This window comes from Urocampus carinirostris, chromosome 2 (assembly GCF_059441175.1).
Source record: "Urocampus carinirostris isolate Australia breed hairy pipefish chromosome 2, RoL_Ucar_1.0, whole genome shotgun sequence".
Taxonomy (NCBI): Eukaryota; Metazoa; Chordata; class Actinopteri; order Syngnathiformes; family Syngnathidae; genus Urocampus; species Urocampus carinirostris.
The window spans coordinates 35,579,182-35,596,180 of record NC_142350.1 but is presented as its reverse complement, the minus strand read 5'-3'; the positions used below and the strand labels follow the sequence as shown (position 1 = coordinate 35,596,180).

Below are 16,999 nucleotides of genomic sequence, written 5' to 3'. Positions count from 1 at the left end.
GCAGTTGTTCACAAAACCTGTCGGACCACCTCTTCAAAAAAGACTGACCTCAGCGATTACACTAACATAGTCACAAATTGAACTCTGGCCTGGCCTTATCTTTTTAGCCAACTGTCTATGTTGATACCTGGTGCACAAAACGATCATGAATGTGGCCGATTGCATGTGCTTCATCATCAGCTAATTTAAATCACAAAACTTTACGGGATCACAAGGACAGTATTATTTAAGTACATAGTCGTCAATGCAGTGATACCCACCTATTTCCTTTGGAGAACGCACTTGAGCAGCACGGAAGATGAGTGGTTAGCGTGTTAGCCCCAGTTTAGATGTCCAGGGTTCAAATCCAGCTACCTGCCTCACTGTGAGGAGTTTGTATGTTCACCCTGCGTGGGTTCCCTCCCGGCTGTCTGGTTTCCTCGCACATTACCCAAACTTGCATTGTCCCTAGGTATGAGTGAGCGTGTGAATTGTTGTATATCTCAGTGTCCCTCAAAACTGGCTGGCAATCAATTCAAAATTTCCCCTGCACACTGCCCGAAGAGAATTGGGATGGGCTCCTGCACTCCCGCAACCCTCGTACGGTGCAGATAATGGATAAATGGATGCACTTGAAACATCAGGGGTAATTGTAAGAACGTATAAATAAAATATATAGACCCCCCCTTCCAGCCCAGGTCATCACAGAATGCATGTGCATTGTTGACCCAAAACAGCTGGAGCAGCACTAAGAGTTTGAATGGAGTGAAAGAGGATTTGTATGTTGGGTAGCAATTTACAAAAACAACATACCCAGCTGTTGTGTGTACGAGTGCAGGAAATCACAATTTTAAGGAATACATATTATTTTGCAATTTTTAGAGGACACACTTTATAAGCAACGTAACACACAGTGGTTGTAATCCATCAAAATAACTGACTGGACCGAGAACATTACTAATCAAATCAAATGTATTTGTAAAGCCCTTTTCCAGCAATAAAATGGCACTCAAAGTGCTGTATAGATCCCCACCCAACAACCTGAAAAATGTAATACACAGACACACACAATGGTTAAAATACGACAAACACAATAATGACTAGTATTCGAAATAAAATATGATTATTGCAAGGCACAGACTAACCATTTGAGGAAACCAACCTGAGGGAAGCTTACTACACTGATATGGATGGTAGCAGATGGCCTCAGGATTTCCAGCCATAGAACCACACGCTACCAGTGTGCCCTCCTCCCCTCAGATGAGGAAACACTGAAATAATAAAAAGTGACAAGAGATAAAAATAAAAAGACAAAAACAAATGAATCGTAACATTAAAAAGTTAGACGTTAAACATATATAAATGATCAATTAAAAGCCATTTTAAAAAACTGGGTCTTGAGCCTTCTCATAAAACTCTCAAGGGTCCCTGCAGACCTGATGTCCGCTGGCAGACTGTTCCATAGGTGAGGATCAAAATGGCAAAATGGTGCTTCACCATAGGTTTTGGTCCTCACCCTAGGATCAGTCAACAAATCGCTGCCATAGGACCAAAAGGACCTCGATGGCTGATATAATATAACCAAGTCAGACAGACAGGATGGCCCAAGACGGTTGGATATTTAAAAACTAGTAAAACCACCTGAAAATTGCTCCTAAAAAGCACTCTTGCTGAATTTTTAGTAGCTGTAAGATAGCAATGTTTTTTTTATTAGGAAGACCGGAGAGCAGGGCATTACATAAATCTAAAAGAAAGGATATAAAAGCTTGCATCAGAACCTCTGTGTTTGCCGTAGAGAGAAATGGTCGGACTCTGGCTAAAATCCTAAAAAGATAGGACACAATTTTAATTATATTTTTGATATGTTGAAGCTCAGAGTAAAAAATAACCCCCACACTCTAAAGGTCTAAATTCTTGTAGTTATGTTAGAAGTTTCTCTCTTTGACTTTCAGGACCAATGACTAAGACCTCTGTTTTGTACTGGTTGAGCTGTAGGAAATCCTCTGTCATCAATGACTTGATATCTAAAATGCATTTTAAAAGAGTATCTATTGGACTTGTGTCATCAGGGGATACGGCAATGAAAAGCTGGGTGTTGTCAGCATAACTATGGAACTTGACTCTGTGTCTCCTGATGACATCCCCAAAATGGAACCTTGGAGAACCCCACATTTAACTTCTGAAGGAACATGCATCCATACTTACTATTCGTTGGAACAATGAGGTTGCAACAATGCCAGTTCAAAACAAAAAAAACGACCCTCACTAATTTCTGAGTCTATTTAATAAAATGTGGTAATCGACTGTGTCAAAGGCAGCACTGAGATCGAGTAGGACCAGAAAACAAGGTTTATCAAAATCAATATCATACCCGATATCATTTAACATTTTTAAAAGGGCGGTCTCTGTACTGTGGTTGATCCTAAAACCAGACTGAATTTTCTCAAAAATGCTCATCTCATCTCATCTCACATCTCATTAGCTGTACCGCTTATCCTCATTAGGGTCATTAGCCCATCCCAGCCATCTCTGGGCAGCGGGCAGGGGACACCCTCAACTGGTTGCCAGCCAATCGCAGGGCACACCTAGGGACAATTTGGACCAGTCAATCAACCTGACATGCATGTTTTTTTTGGAATGTGGGAGGAAACCGCAGTGCCCGGAGGAAACCCACACAAGCACGGGGAGAAACTCCGCACAGGAAGTCTGGAGCTGGATTTGAACCCACGCAGGAGGTTCCCATGACATGACCTGTGCCGCACATGCGCTAACCACTGCGCCGCCGTGCTGCCCTTCAAAAATGCTCTTTTCTTCTTAAAATAATACCACTAAATAAAATGAATTTTTTTTCCCAAAACGGCAAGTTGGACACTGGACTGTAATCATTAAAAATGTTTGAATCTAAGTTGCTCTTCTTCAGATGTGTTCTCAGGTGGCAGGGAAACTGCCTGACTGGTGAAACCAATTGACTATATTTAGAATCTGTTCCTCAAAGAATCCATAACATGTTTTTGAAGGAGATGTGGGAATTGGGTCTAAAAGGCAGGCTGTTGGGTTCTCTCAGGAGAAAACTCACCCAAGTGTCTTGCATTAGCAAAGCTTTCCAGTCTTTCCAAAGATAAAATTGATTGTCCAGCTATTTTATACATCTTAATAAAAGGATTGACCTGATCTTACGATTTTTTCTGCTAAATGTAAATGTAAATAGTCTGCAGCACTTTTCAACTCAATGAAAAGCTACCAAAGCTCTTTACAATATGCTTCACACTTTTCCCGTTAACACACTAACCGAGAGCAGCATCAGCCATGGAAGGCAACTACCTCCTATCGGGGACATTAGGGATTCAGTGTCTTCTCCATGGACACTTTGAAGTGGTCTGCAACGTCATCATAAATAATATTTTGCTCTATCTTTTATTGTCAGAAATAAGATTTTAGAAGTATGTTATTCTTGCCTGTTTAAGTGTTTTATTGTAGGTTTTGAATTGTTGACAAAATGTTTCCCGGTGTACTGGATTGTAGACTTTTCGCTTCTCTCTCATCCCAGCAATGCCGCTTAGTCTATTGAGGCCTTTGACCATATTGTTTCTCCACGGGGTTTTCACCTTTCTTATTGTGGTAATGAAGAGGGATTAATTTACGGTGAGGAGAATGTTGGTAAGTTAAGAGGCTGGAGATGAACAGCTTTTTATTGGCAGAATATATTCTGGAGCCCACCGCCCTACAAGTCTCCAATCGGACAATATTAGCAATGGAATTTCTATGACATTTTGAAGCAAGATTGTTATACCTTTTTCGAGGCGTTGTATAGGTCAAAAGGAAACCGAAAGATTTCTGCTTGCCATCTGTTCACACAATTTTGTGTTATCAGCCAATTCTGAGTTTCCGTTTTTTTTTCTTTGAAAAGGAAAAGAGTGTTCCTCTTTTTCAATTGTATTATGGCAATCTTGGGCCTCCTTAATACCATACTCTCACGGTAATACACTGGAGCCTCCATAGACTCTGCTGCAATGGTGCAAGTGACACAAGGCAAGCGAAAGAGGAGCGAGAAAGGAGCTAGGAATTAAACGGACTGAACCATTTCAAGGCGGTGGACTACTGTACTTCCAATGCTGTGGTTTTCACACTTTTGTTTTGTTTCCTTTTTTATATTTTAGCTAGCGTTGTTCATTATATCTGGGCCTATCCTGTCCTTTTTTAAGGAAATGAGAGGTTTAAAAGTTCAATAATTTTTGGGGGTTCTTGGTTTCAATTTGGGGGTGATTGAGCACCCCCAAATACGAGCTGTTACACCCGTGTACATAGTTAATTGTTTTTCATCTTTATCAGAATATTTAAATATTTTTTCTTTGAATTAAAATGATACAGTGTTTTCTGTTTACTTATCAACATATACTGGAATTTCTTCCCTATATAAATGCATCATAAGAGCTCGCTGCTGTTCCATTCATTAAAATTGTTCCTCTCTAGCTAAGTGGGGTGGCTTTGGGTAGAAAACCCCTGGGCTGAAAAAGAGGCCCACTCCGGCCCTGTACATAATAATGATAATATATATGGCGGCTGGGCGTTTAGCACGCAGCCCCACGGTGCAGAGGCCCAGGGTTTAAGCCCAGCTTCTGAGGAGTTTGCATGTTCTCCCCGTGCCTGCGTGGGTTTCCTCCAGGCACTCCGGTTTCCTCCCATATTCCAAAAACATGCATGTCAGGTGGTTTGGCCAGTTCAAATTGTCCCGAGGTGTGAATGAGCAAGTGAGTGCGCTGGCAACCAGTTCAGGGTGTCCCCAAAGATAGCTAGGATGGGCTCCAACACCCCCACAACCCTAGTGAGGTTATGTGGTGCAGAAAATTGATGGATGAAATGATTAATACAACAAAAGAAAGACATTCTAAAGAGTCGTTTGGGAACCGAAAGAGTTGGTTATCTAAAAAAGAGCCGGAATTCCTTTCAATACTTGCCACATAGTGAGCTCCCTGGAGATAGGAAGCCAGTTTTCTGGGCCAATGACGAGTGGTTCTAAGTCAGGTAGGTAGGTACTGCTATCTGATGGTCATTTTTCATACATTTTTTTTACGAGACGAGAGCCACAAGACTCGGCGAGGAGTTGGGTAAAATATTTAATTTTTGGGAGGGCCTTTTATCTCTTACGGCACCAAGGACATATGACAGGCAAATGTCTTTTCAGGTCCGGGGCACTGATTGAGTTCATGTCAGTGTTCACAGTCTGCAAGACATTCAGTTTGCCCAGCCCTTTGTTGCAGACTAAAGCCATATGTAGGACAGATAAAGTCTGCAAAATCATTCACTGCAACTTATAATAATCAACTCTAAATTTACTGCAAATGGGGAAGGAACTAAGGAAAATGCCGAAAGAACTGCGCTGCTCATTTGGTAAATAAAATACATTGTTTACACAAATTATCTTTGTTTTTTATATACAGACTGCCTTGCTGTAAGTTAATATGCGCAAGGTTACATTTTTAAGGTATAGTATCGCTTGATAAGGAGAAATGCAATCATTAATAGGGAGAGCAATTTGCTAAGGTTGCCAGGTATGCAGATACCACAAGGATACAAGTAGAAACCGCTCGTCTCTCACTGTTGTAACGAGTGCAGTAACGCCCATAAATCTCCTTTAGAGGACGCAGTTGCATCATCAGTTGTAATAGTGAATGACGTTATTTTTTTGGGAGCAGAGACGTATTTTAAGTTCTGTTCAATAAATGAGCCCGAGTTTCACGGATACTCTAAAACCAGATCGTTTGGGAATCAACTTTTAGTTGCTTGTTTTATTGCTTTACTATCTCATTGCAACAAACATTAATCGGTATAAGCACGTTTTGTTCTACAGAAGACTGTCAGCAATAAATGTTTCCTCCAGATAGCTATCAGTTTAAGCACATCTGCTTAATATTGTGCCAACCAAGTATCTGTACACCAGGAAAACACGTTTTATAAGTAGAAAATACAAACAAAGTAAATCCCCAAACACCTAAAACATAGCATTACATTTAAGGGCTTTATTTCTATGATGGTGCCGCTAAGCATATCCCAATACAAAAGACTAAACTCAAAATAAGTATCTATCAAGTTTTGTATACATATACATGTATATCATCATTACATATCTTACTTGGGGGTTGTAATAAATTCACATTGATACTGTATTTAATTATAAATCAATAACAATTCTAAAATAATCTAAATAAGGATGCCTTATTTCAAAATGTATCATGTCCCCAGAGTTCCTTGTGTACATTATAAACACTGACCTTTTCTTTTAGAGTCAGTAAAGGAATAATGGCCATTTTTTGTTTTAAAATTAAAACCTAGAAAGCGGGCCAGATTTGTTGAACTGGAATTGTTTAAGGGCAACTATTCAGCCTGGCGGCGGGACGGCGTCTGGCTGGTTAGCGTGCGTCCACATGATGCAAAGGTTACCGCGGCGTCCCGATGTAGAATTTGCATGTTCTACCCATGCCTGCGAGTCAGTTGTGTGTTTATGTGTGCCCTGCGATTTGCTGGTAACCAGCTGAAAGTGTCCCCTGCCCACTGCTCGAAGATGGCTGGAATGGGCTCAGGTACCCCCACGACCCTATTAAGGATAAGCGGCACAGCTAATGGATGAATGGATATTTAGCCTGGCCATCTTTGAACAGTCCATAATAAATTCACCCTTCTTAAAAGGTCTGCAGGGCTAGGTGATCAGCATTGCAACCTCATAGCTCGACTTTGAAGCATTTTCATTTGACTCGGGGGTCTCGTGAAAAAGTGCTGCTGTGCGGTTGAGACAGTTTCCAGTTGCTTTACTTTTTAACAGCGTTTGATTTCTTAGTCTGCATGTTTCGTCTGGCAGTGCTTCTTGATATTATATTCTTCACAGTCTTTGGCAGATTAGGCAGACAGTTGTTTCGGATTTCTGAGAAAACATACTCCAATTTACCCTTGTACTGGAAGTGACGGCCCTTACAATCAACTTTCCTTTTTTTTCTCATTAATACTCGCCATGTCAGAAATGGGATGAGCTAAAATTCTCACAGAAAAACCAAGGGCAAGAAGAACAAAGGGCTACTGTCGTTATCTTTTTTAATTCTATTGGTACAAATGTATTTTATACTGCAGTCAACTTTAATGGCGGGCCACATATTATAAATTGTACGACAGAGGCCGCCGGCCAACGAAAACTCTATCATTGGCAAACTGGCCCCCGGGCTGAACTTTGGACACACCAGATTTAAGCAAACATGCCTAAAATTACTCACGTATGTATAAAAACTCCTGGCAAAGGGGAAAGAAGAATTCTTTCAACAAAATTACAATAAGACACAACAGACTACTGTACATACAATTATAAATTTAATTCTTAACCTTAAAGGTTGACAAAACAGAAACCCGCATTTCTCAAACTTAACTACTAAAACTGGATACGAAATTTACAAAAATGCAACAACTACAAACATTCCATTTAACAAAAAACAAATGTACAGTACGGTATGCATTTTTTTCAATACTGCTTTTGTTGCTTATTTGGCACTTAACTAGTGGATGCTTGTTCATGTTTTTATTCATTTTGCATTTTAAAGAATTACACCTGAAACTGCCCTGATACAAAATAATAAAATACATCTCACAAATGAAATAAAAGCAAACCAATCTGGAAATGCTCACAGTTGTTTATGGAGTTATCATGTTTTAATTTGCGTGGTATGAAATAAAAACAGCAGTTTTCAAATATATGACCGAAAGACAAACCTCACTTAAATGGCTCCTCCTCATTTTCATATACAGTAAATTCCGGACGGCACGCCGCCAATTTTATGCTACATTTTAAAATCTGCAGCTTTGACCATGGTGCGCCTTATTCCTTTTTTGTGTGCCAGGAAAAACATTTTGCCAAGCAACAGTAGACCAAAAAAATGAATAAGGGGTTTGATTAAATTGTATATAAACTATAAATTCGGTTATTGTAAATCTGTCAAGTGTGCGGGGGCACTGTTGGAGGAAAATGCTAATTTTGGCGCTCAGTTGCCAATTTCCTCAAGTGTGCGGGGGGCAGAAGGAAACGGCGAGATGCCCTTTTTCACAACGCATGTGCTCTAAATACAAAACACCACGGTGGTGTCTGAAAACATTTATGATGCCCTTATAGATGAGAAATTAGTTGATGTTTTAACTCACATATTTTTTTACCCACTTTTTTACCCAAATTTAACAGTGGAGGTTATCTATCAAAAATGCTTGTTTTCTTTTTGTATCATCAGAGTCATTGTCAGATTGCTGGAGTTTCCTTTAATCCTCGAGGATTAATGACAAGCGAATGCAACTTGGTCTGTCACAGCGACAACCGCCAATATCAATAACAGAAAAAACACACCAGTGTTGCAATCTGGCAGTATTCAATATAGTATGGTTGCCCTGGCACGGCTGTATTCAAATATAGGGCTCACATTGTATGCGACGCATGCGCTCTGAATACAGAACACTGCAGGGATGTCTGAAAAAAAGGTATAATGCCCTTGTAGAGGAGAAATTTGGCAATGTTTTTGCCATTGTTATTTATATAATACATGACGAGAGCAAAATGGGGGGTCTACGGTACTTTAGTCAGTATCAACAAAGTACTCACAATATTGAAACTTTTTCATCTACAAATCAAGTCCAAATGTATACATCTAAATTGAACAGAAGTTGAAGTTATCGTTCAAAAAGGCTTCCATTCTCTTTCAGTATTACCAGAGTCATTGTCAGGTGGCTAGAGTGTCCTTTAATCTTCGATGATCGATGAAAAGCGAATGTAATTGTGTCTGTGATTGTGGAAACCACTTCTGACAACAGTACAAATAGATGACTTTTCACGTCTTCGTTGCAATCTGGCACTTTTTCCCACAGTATGGTAGCCTTGTGGCTGTCGTATAGAAATATAGCGCTCACATTTTGCGTCATTTTGTTTTTTTCCTTCAGCGAATTAGTATTAGGAGTGGGCAGATCAATCCAAATATCAATGTTATTAATACTAAGCATGTACTTGACTCGTTGGATCTGAGAATTTCCTCAAAGTGCCGCTTCTCTGCACACCATTCATTTACAAAAACATGGAAAAAAGCTCACCCTACTGAGCGCAACAAGCTGCAAGAAAAAACGTAAAAAAGGTCAATCCAAAAAGTATTGGATTGATATAGATTAATACCACCCTACATTTACTTCAATCAGATCGATACCAAAGTTCTCAGTATCTCCCACCTTTAGTATATTTGCTCTTTTTTTTGTAATCGCTCGAGTCTGCGGCTTGTTCAAGACAAAATTGACTTCTTAAATTTGAGCAGCTTATAATCAGGTGAACTCTGTAGTCCAGAATTTACGGTATTTGTCCTACTCTTGAAAAGAGAACTCCAACAGTGCTATATATAATACTTACTGGTAATAGTACTGGTCGTGGCAATACAGTACTTAAACCTCAAAGCACAGAACCGCATGTGTGACTTCACACAATACTCGTAAATACAAACAAGCATATAAGATCCATGCATTTGTTTTTTTGAGAATTGATTGATTCCGACTGACTAGAGGCTCTCGCAGACAAAATATAAAAGCTGGAAATCTCATTCTAAGCAAGAACTTAAAGATGACGGATACAACATTCATTATCTTTACAGATTGCTCTTAATTGTCCCCCAGCATTATGTTAAAAAAAATCAAAGAGAGCAAAAAATAAACAGACCTCTGGCAAGAAATTCTCAAAAACATTCATAGCATCTTGTGAGTCCTTGCAAGAAACTGAAAACACAAATAAAACAAAATATTTTGTTGGTTTTCCAAAGAAACAAACAATTGTAGAGTTCACCTTTTACATCAAGAAACATCCTAACAAAATGCAAATAAGAAATGAAACAATAATACTTGTTCAAGTCAGCTCTGTAGATTCAATTCTCCGGCTCACATGAAGTCGTGTTCATCCGAACGCTGTCGTGCTTCTCATTATTATTGTATACTCAGGAGTTCTTCTGTGCAGTCCACAAGAGCCAAACAAAGACACTGATACAGAAACACCAGTGTGTATACAACCTAGTGGAAATATTCCCTTAAAACCGCCTGATGGCGATGGCTGGGGTTTTCTAACCAGTCCAAGGTTTGGTAGTAGGAGTTTTGCCAGGATTTTGACGTCTTCGGCTTATACCGGAGAGTCCGTCGTCATCGTTCGTGCTTGACATTCTTCATTATGGATCTTCTACATAGTGAAAGGTGAACTGCATCATTGGTCACCCAGAGAAGTTCTAGAGGAGACCCAATTAATATTTTTGAGATTTTCGTTTTTAATGAAATGTTATTTTGGGTAGATTTAATGCAGGGGTGTCAAACTCCTTTTGGCTCAGTACCCACACGGTAGGAAAAACCACTCTCCCGGGGCTCGGTGTACTTAAACTCCTTCTTACTCATTGAGATGTCCCACTAGAGGTAAGATCTTTAACCAGAGTTCGAAATTTGCATCGGGTCAGGCCTAAAATGCCAATCATTACATTCGGGTTCGGGCGGAGCTCCTCTCTTGCTGACTTGAAAAAAAAAAAAAAAAAAAAAAAAAAAAAAGAATTATCCGCCGTCGTTGTTCTTTTTTCTTTTCCTTTGTGAAGGATGCACGCAATGGATTCAGTAAGGCAGCCCTCATATTTGATTCGGGCTCGGTCCCTCAAATGAAGTCAATTTGTTGGGCTCGGGAAAGTTCTGGCTTCAATAACCTGTGGGAGTTTTTAGTCCCAGTCTTATCTCTACATCCTACCAATGCTCAGTGCGCTGAAAAAAAATTTCGCTGCTGTCACGATAGCTAGCGGTAGAGCGTCTCGACAGGGTAGAACATTTGGCCAAAAAAACGGAATAGTCCGGATAACGACAAAAAAAAGTGTGCCTTAACTGAGGGCAGTGTTGGGACTAACGTGTTAAGGGACACATTCCCAGAACGTAATTACCTTTCTTGGTAACGAGTACTGTAATGTGCTATTATTAAAATATTGTAACGCTACTGTCGTTACTACTTGGTGCGTTACAACATTACTGTGCTACTTTATAAATGTAGATCATGGATTTAAGTTCCCAATTGTTTAGTACTCTTGCATTACTTATGTTGTCACATACATTCTTCGGACGAATATAGAGTATCTTGGCTAAGTGTTCATTTGCAAACTCTTAAGATTGCTAAAGCCAAGAAATATGATACTTTTACTGCTTCCACCGGTTGTTGTACATATTTTTTTTAATCTTTTATTATGGGGCTATTTAAAAGCAATTTTAGTGGGTCAGCTTCTACGCAAGCATGTACGGTAATTTGCAACTACATAGTTACTTTCGGAGTAACGCGCAACTTTTTGGTGTCAGTAATCTGAGGGGTAACTGAATTACTTTTTAAATGAAGTAACTGTAACTAGTTACTGTTTTTCAGTAACGCTCCCAACACTGGCTGAATCAAGATTTATGGTTTAAGATTTGATTGGTAAGGTTTTTGTTTTCCTCAATATTTGTTATACTTCCCTAATAGTGAATCTGTTGTAATGTTTATTAACTGTGCCTTTGTAAAACTAGCAAAATAAGAATTTAATACATTTCCATTAAGTCAAGTCATGTTTATTTGTATAGCCCTTAATCACAAGGAGTCTGTTAAGCTTTTTTTTTGCGCAGGGAATGCTAAAGGGGCAACTAAAAACCTAACCACAGAAACAACTTGAGATAATAAACTACAAACAAAGCACATGCATTGTTACTCTTTTACTGTCACATTGCTTATTAAAAATAATACACCTCCCCTCCTCCTGTGCATCCACCCGGCATGCCACTGTACCAGCTCAAGGCACTTAAAACCAAAAGGTAAATACAATCTTTTCATAAATAAGCTTAGCCTAGCAGTATACTTTTTAAATGATATTCCATTATTTTGAGATGGGCTATTGAGTTGTCACCACAGTCAACAATACGAAGAGAATAAAAGACTTAAGGTTGATTTTTAATAAATCTAGAATGAAACTTATGGTACCTGGAAAGTTACAAAATAGTACACAGACACTAATTTAAGTGCAAATTAATGAAAAGGATTGAAGTAAAGATTTAAAAATCTTTTTCTAATTTTCTTTTTTTTGTGTAATAAAAATCCATCCATCCATCCATCCATTATCTGCACCGCTTATCCTCAGTAGGGTCGCGGGGGAATCAGTAGTTATTTTAATCCAGGTGCTGACCGATCATTTCCAATCTCTGAGGATCTAGTATAGTAGGGACTTTTTGGACAATTTTACAGGCCCGAGGCGTTGTTGCTGTCATACACTTGCTGGAATATTTTTCACATATTACATATGTTTTTTTTTAAATTGATGTTCACTATGTTTTGTGTATTGTACCCAATGCTTAATCTATTGAACCCTGGTCACCCTGGAAGGGGGATTACCACCTGTGAGGCCCCTTCTCAAAGTTTCTTATTTTCCTCATGCTGAGGTTTTGAGTTTTTCCATGCCCGCATGTTAATTTAACATCAGGGGACGATGTAATTGTAACCTGTGCAGTCCTTTGAGACATTTTGTGATTAAGGGCTATACATGCACCACACGTGAGTCCAAATGTATTGCCTTAAAAAGCACCTCAGCGACTTCTATTTTAAGTCAAATAACATTGGGATGGATGTTTCCTCAAAGGTTCTATGGTTGATAAATGGTAGTCAGCAAATACAGATACAGTAAGTGGTTTTTCTATGGGAGTGGCGCCTGGCTTTGGTAACATCCAGTGGATATGTTTAAAACTGTAGATTATTGTTACAGGATTTGGCTCACTTTTGAGCTTTTCTCAGCATCGTCTCGCGGGCTGGATTAAATTCTGTTTGACACCCATGCTTTAACGCGAGTCTTACGAGTCATGAGGATGCTTCATCTTTAAAACTGTCCAGCGCTGCTTGGGTCACATTGCAGGAGGCGTACAATGGAGGGGTCACTCTTTGCCCCCTTGATAAACTCCTCCAGCGACAGTTTTCCTGAAACACAGAAGTGTTATGTCACTTTCTTTAAACATGCTTTTCATGCTATAATTCTCATTTAAATGCACCTCCCCCCAACACATTGCTTTCGTTCAGGATATTCAATACCACTTTGTTTTTCAGTTAAAACTAAAGTAGACTCAGACACTGATTACAATACTGATGCCAGCACCACTGGTACTTTTGCTAAATAACTCTTTCCTCTGAAAACACAATGACAGATATATTAAAGAAAGACTGACTGTTCTGACCCCCAGGAAGTGTTAATTTGAGGATTACTTAGTTTTACGTGGTTATTTTGAAGGAGACCCTCATATTGGAAATGGAGTCACATTGGGGGCTATATTGTTTCTGTATTTAACCGTCCTCATTGACACAAAGGATCACTAACATGAACAGCTGTGTGCCTCCGTTGTTGTGCCTTCAACCCCATTATCTGTATAGTTCAAAATATATCCTTTTGTTGATAAATATTTCTGACACATTTAATTGAAGTTGCTAATTATTTTGTGTTTTTTTTTTAAATTGTTTGTGGCGTGGTCTCAGACTCAGTGGTGTTGTTTCAGTTTTACTATGTTTTGGATTGAAGTAGAGCTTTGACGCTAATATTGACTCAGCACTTTATTCTAAGAGGAGCTAGACTGCTGCTAAACTGGGTACTACACATACACAAGGAGAGCAGAACAGACTGAAAAACAAGTTTCAGGTGAGTTTAATTTTTACCGTTGATTTAAACAAAATATGCGAGCTATTTTTCCCTTCAGAAGGGCAAAATTTGTACATTTTACATGTCGTAAGACTGGTAAGAAAAGCTGATTAGTAGTTTATTCTTTCACGTCATCATCTACATATGTTGTTGTGCCTTTGACCACATTATCTGCAAGTTTCCAAAGCTATTCTTATTTTTTATATTTTTAATACATTTCACAGAAATTGGTAATACCTTCATGGTTCTTGTCAGACGTTTGTGAAGTGGCGTCACACTCACTGTATTTCCATTACATGTATCAGTTCCACACTAGTTGGGATTTAAGTGAAGCTAGAACGTTATTCTTGATTCAGCGCTTTACTCTAAGAGAGGTAAGCTGTTGCTGAATTGTCTATCACATACACACAAGGAGAGCAGAACACTGACTACTAACATATTTTTCCCTCAAAAATGCCTAAAATTTACAACTAATACTTGACCATCAGGTGGTGACCCGACATTTGTTTGGGCTGTCATATTTTGCACAGAATAAAATCTTAATCAGGAAGTTGTTCAGTTTCATATATACAGTGCATCCGGAAAGTATTCACAGCGCTTCACTTTTTCCACATTTTGTTATGTTACAGCCTCATTCCAAATTGTATTAATTTAATCTCTTATCTCAAAATTCTACACAAAATACTCCATTATGACAATGTGAAAAAGTTTTTTTTTTTTACTTTTTTTGAATTTATTAAAAATAGAAAACTAAGAAATCACATTTACATAAGAATTCACAGCCTTTGCTTAATACTTTGTTGATCCACCTTTGGCAGCAAATACAGCCTCAAGTCTTTTTGAATATGATCCTGCAAGTTTAGCACACCTATCTTTAGGTAGTTTTGCCCATTCTTCTTTGCAATAAGTCTCAAGCTCAATCAGGTTGGATGGGAGACGTTGGTACACAGCCAGTTTCAGATCTCTCCAGAGATGTTCGATTGGATTCAGGTCTGGACTCTGGCTGGGCCACTCCAGGACATTCATGGAGTGGTTCTGAAGCCAATCCTTTGAGATCTTGGCTGTGTGCTTTGGGTCATTGTCCTGCTGAAAAATGAACCTTCGCCCCAGCCTGAGGTCAAGAGCGCTCTGGAGCAGGTTTTCATCCAGGATATCTCTATATATTGCTGCATTCATTTTTCCTTCTATCCTGACTAGTCTGCCAGTTCCTGCTGCTGAAAAACATCCCCACAGCATGATGCTGCCACCACCATGCTTCACTGTAGGGATGGTATTGGCCTGGTGATGAGCGGTGCCTGGTTTCCTCCAAACATGGCGCCTGGCATTCACACCAAAGAGTTCAATCTTTGTCTCATCAGACCGGAGAATTTTGTTTCTCATGGTCTGAGAGTCATTCAGGTGCTTTTTGGCAAATTCCAGACGGGCTTCCATGTTCCTTTTACTAAGGAGTAGCTTTCGTCTGGCCACTCTACCATAGAGGCCTGATTGGTGGATTGCTGCAGAGATGGTTGTCCTTCTGGAAGGCTCTCCTCTCTCCACAAAGGAACGCTGGAGCTCTGACAGAGTGACCATCGGGTTCTTGGTCACCTCCCTGACTAAGGCCCTTCTTCCCCGATCGCTCAGTTTAGAAGGCCGGCCAGCTCTAGGAAGAGTCCTGGTGGTTCCAAATGTCTTCCATTTACGAATAATGGAGGCCACTGTGCTCATTGGGACCTTCAAAGCAGCAGATTTTTTTCTGTATTCTTCCCCAGATTTGTGCCTCAAGACAATCCTGTCTCGCAGGTCTACAGACAGTTCTTTTGACTTCATGCTTGGTGTTTGTGCTCTGACATGCACACGCAACTGTGGGACCTTATATAGACAGGTGTGTGCCTTTCCAAATCATGTCCAATCAACTGAATTTACTGCAGGTGGACTCCAATTAAGCTGTAGAAAGATCTCAAGGATGATCTGTGGAAAAAAGATGCACCTGAGCTCAATTTTGAGCTTCATGGCAAAGGCTGTGAATACTTATGTAAATGTGATTTCTTAGTTTTCTATTTTTAATAAATTCAAAAAAGGAAAAAATAAAAACTTTTTCATATTGTCATAATGGAGTATTTTGTGTAGAATTTTAAGATAAGAGATTAAATTAATACAATTTGGAATGAGGCTGTAACATAACAAAATGTGGACAAAGTGAAGCGCTGTGAATACTTTCCGGATGCACTGTAGGTAATTCACACTTCGTTGTAAAGTGAGCACTGTATATACCGTAAATTCCGGACTATAAGGCCCCTACTTTTTTCCCAAACTTTCAACCCTGCGGCTTGTTCAGTGATGCGGCCAATTTATGTAATTTTTCTAATGGCCGCCAGCGGCGTTCGAGTACTAAAGGTAAGATTTAGACCGGTGGAATATATGTGCCGAGGAAGACTGCAACTTCTCGGCTTGTGCATAAATTAAATTAGCGTAAACATACCCTCATCATGCAAAACGCAAAAAGAAAGGCACATCAAAAAATCCACCACCACCAACAGGTTCCGAAAAGCCGGTCTGATGCCTGACAGAGAGGAGGGCACAAAATCAGGAGTGGATGAGAGTTCCGGCGACAGTGACAGCGCGAGTGAGGCTGCGGGAGCGTGGGACGACGTCTATATGACAAAGTTTCTTTCCGACACTGAGAAAGACGACTTTGATGGCTTCAGTTTTAAGGAGGAAGATGAGGGCGGTTTACCGCGATTTTTACAAGTACGGTATGTTTTTTTAACAGACCCGTTTACTGTGTTGCGAGCGTCTTGCTAGCGTGTTGCTAGCGTGTTGCTACCATTAACTGCCCTGTCCCAGGCACCGTTTGGGATGAAAGTTATACTATTATTATTAAAGCTTTTGAAAACTCCCTTGGTGTACCGTCTTTCTTTGTAAATATGTGTAACCATGCATGATATGTATTTGCAACTGTATATTTTTGTAATGTATTTATTTGTATTTATTTTGGACACTTATTCTGATATGTTTTGCACGGGCGAATGAAAAAGAAGGGACGGAACAAACGCGGGATAACGGGAAGTGGGGTAAAGGTGAGACCTGTTTGTGGACGCGGCGGACAATAGTGGATATATATTTTTACCACCCTTACCTTTGGAAATATACACTTTTTTCCTTGGTTTACTTTCAATGGGACCCGGACACTGCAGGTCTGCATCAAACCTTAAGTACCAATATCATTTTCCGTTCATTTTGCCGGCTGTAATTTTTGGACTGTGTACTTTAATGAAGGACATTCAGTTTCAATCGCGGGTTTGGGTTAATTTTGCGTTTGTGTTACATTTTTT

The 16,999-nt window shown here is 39.6% G+C and overlaps 1 protein-coding gene across 1 annotated transcript in view; it reads right to left on the bottom strand.

Annotated features, from left to right (window-relative positions):
- Positions 1-7,313: 7,313 nt before the first annotated feature.
- Positions 7,314-16,999, bottom strand: part of LOC148371752 (neurocalcin-delta A) — a 41,077-nt gene continuing 31,391 nt past the window's right edge. The window contains exons 4-5 of the mRNA XM_088326317.1: positions 12,857-12,976; positions 7,314-10,247 (exon numbers count right to left, since the gene is read on the bottom strand). Of these exons, the coding sequence (XP_088182443.1) occupies positions 12,879-12,976 (98 nt within the window). The 3' untranslated portion in view covers positions 7,314-10,247; positions 12,857-12,878. The remainder of the gene's footprint in view (positions 10,248-12,856; positions 12,977-16,999) is intronic.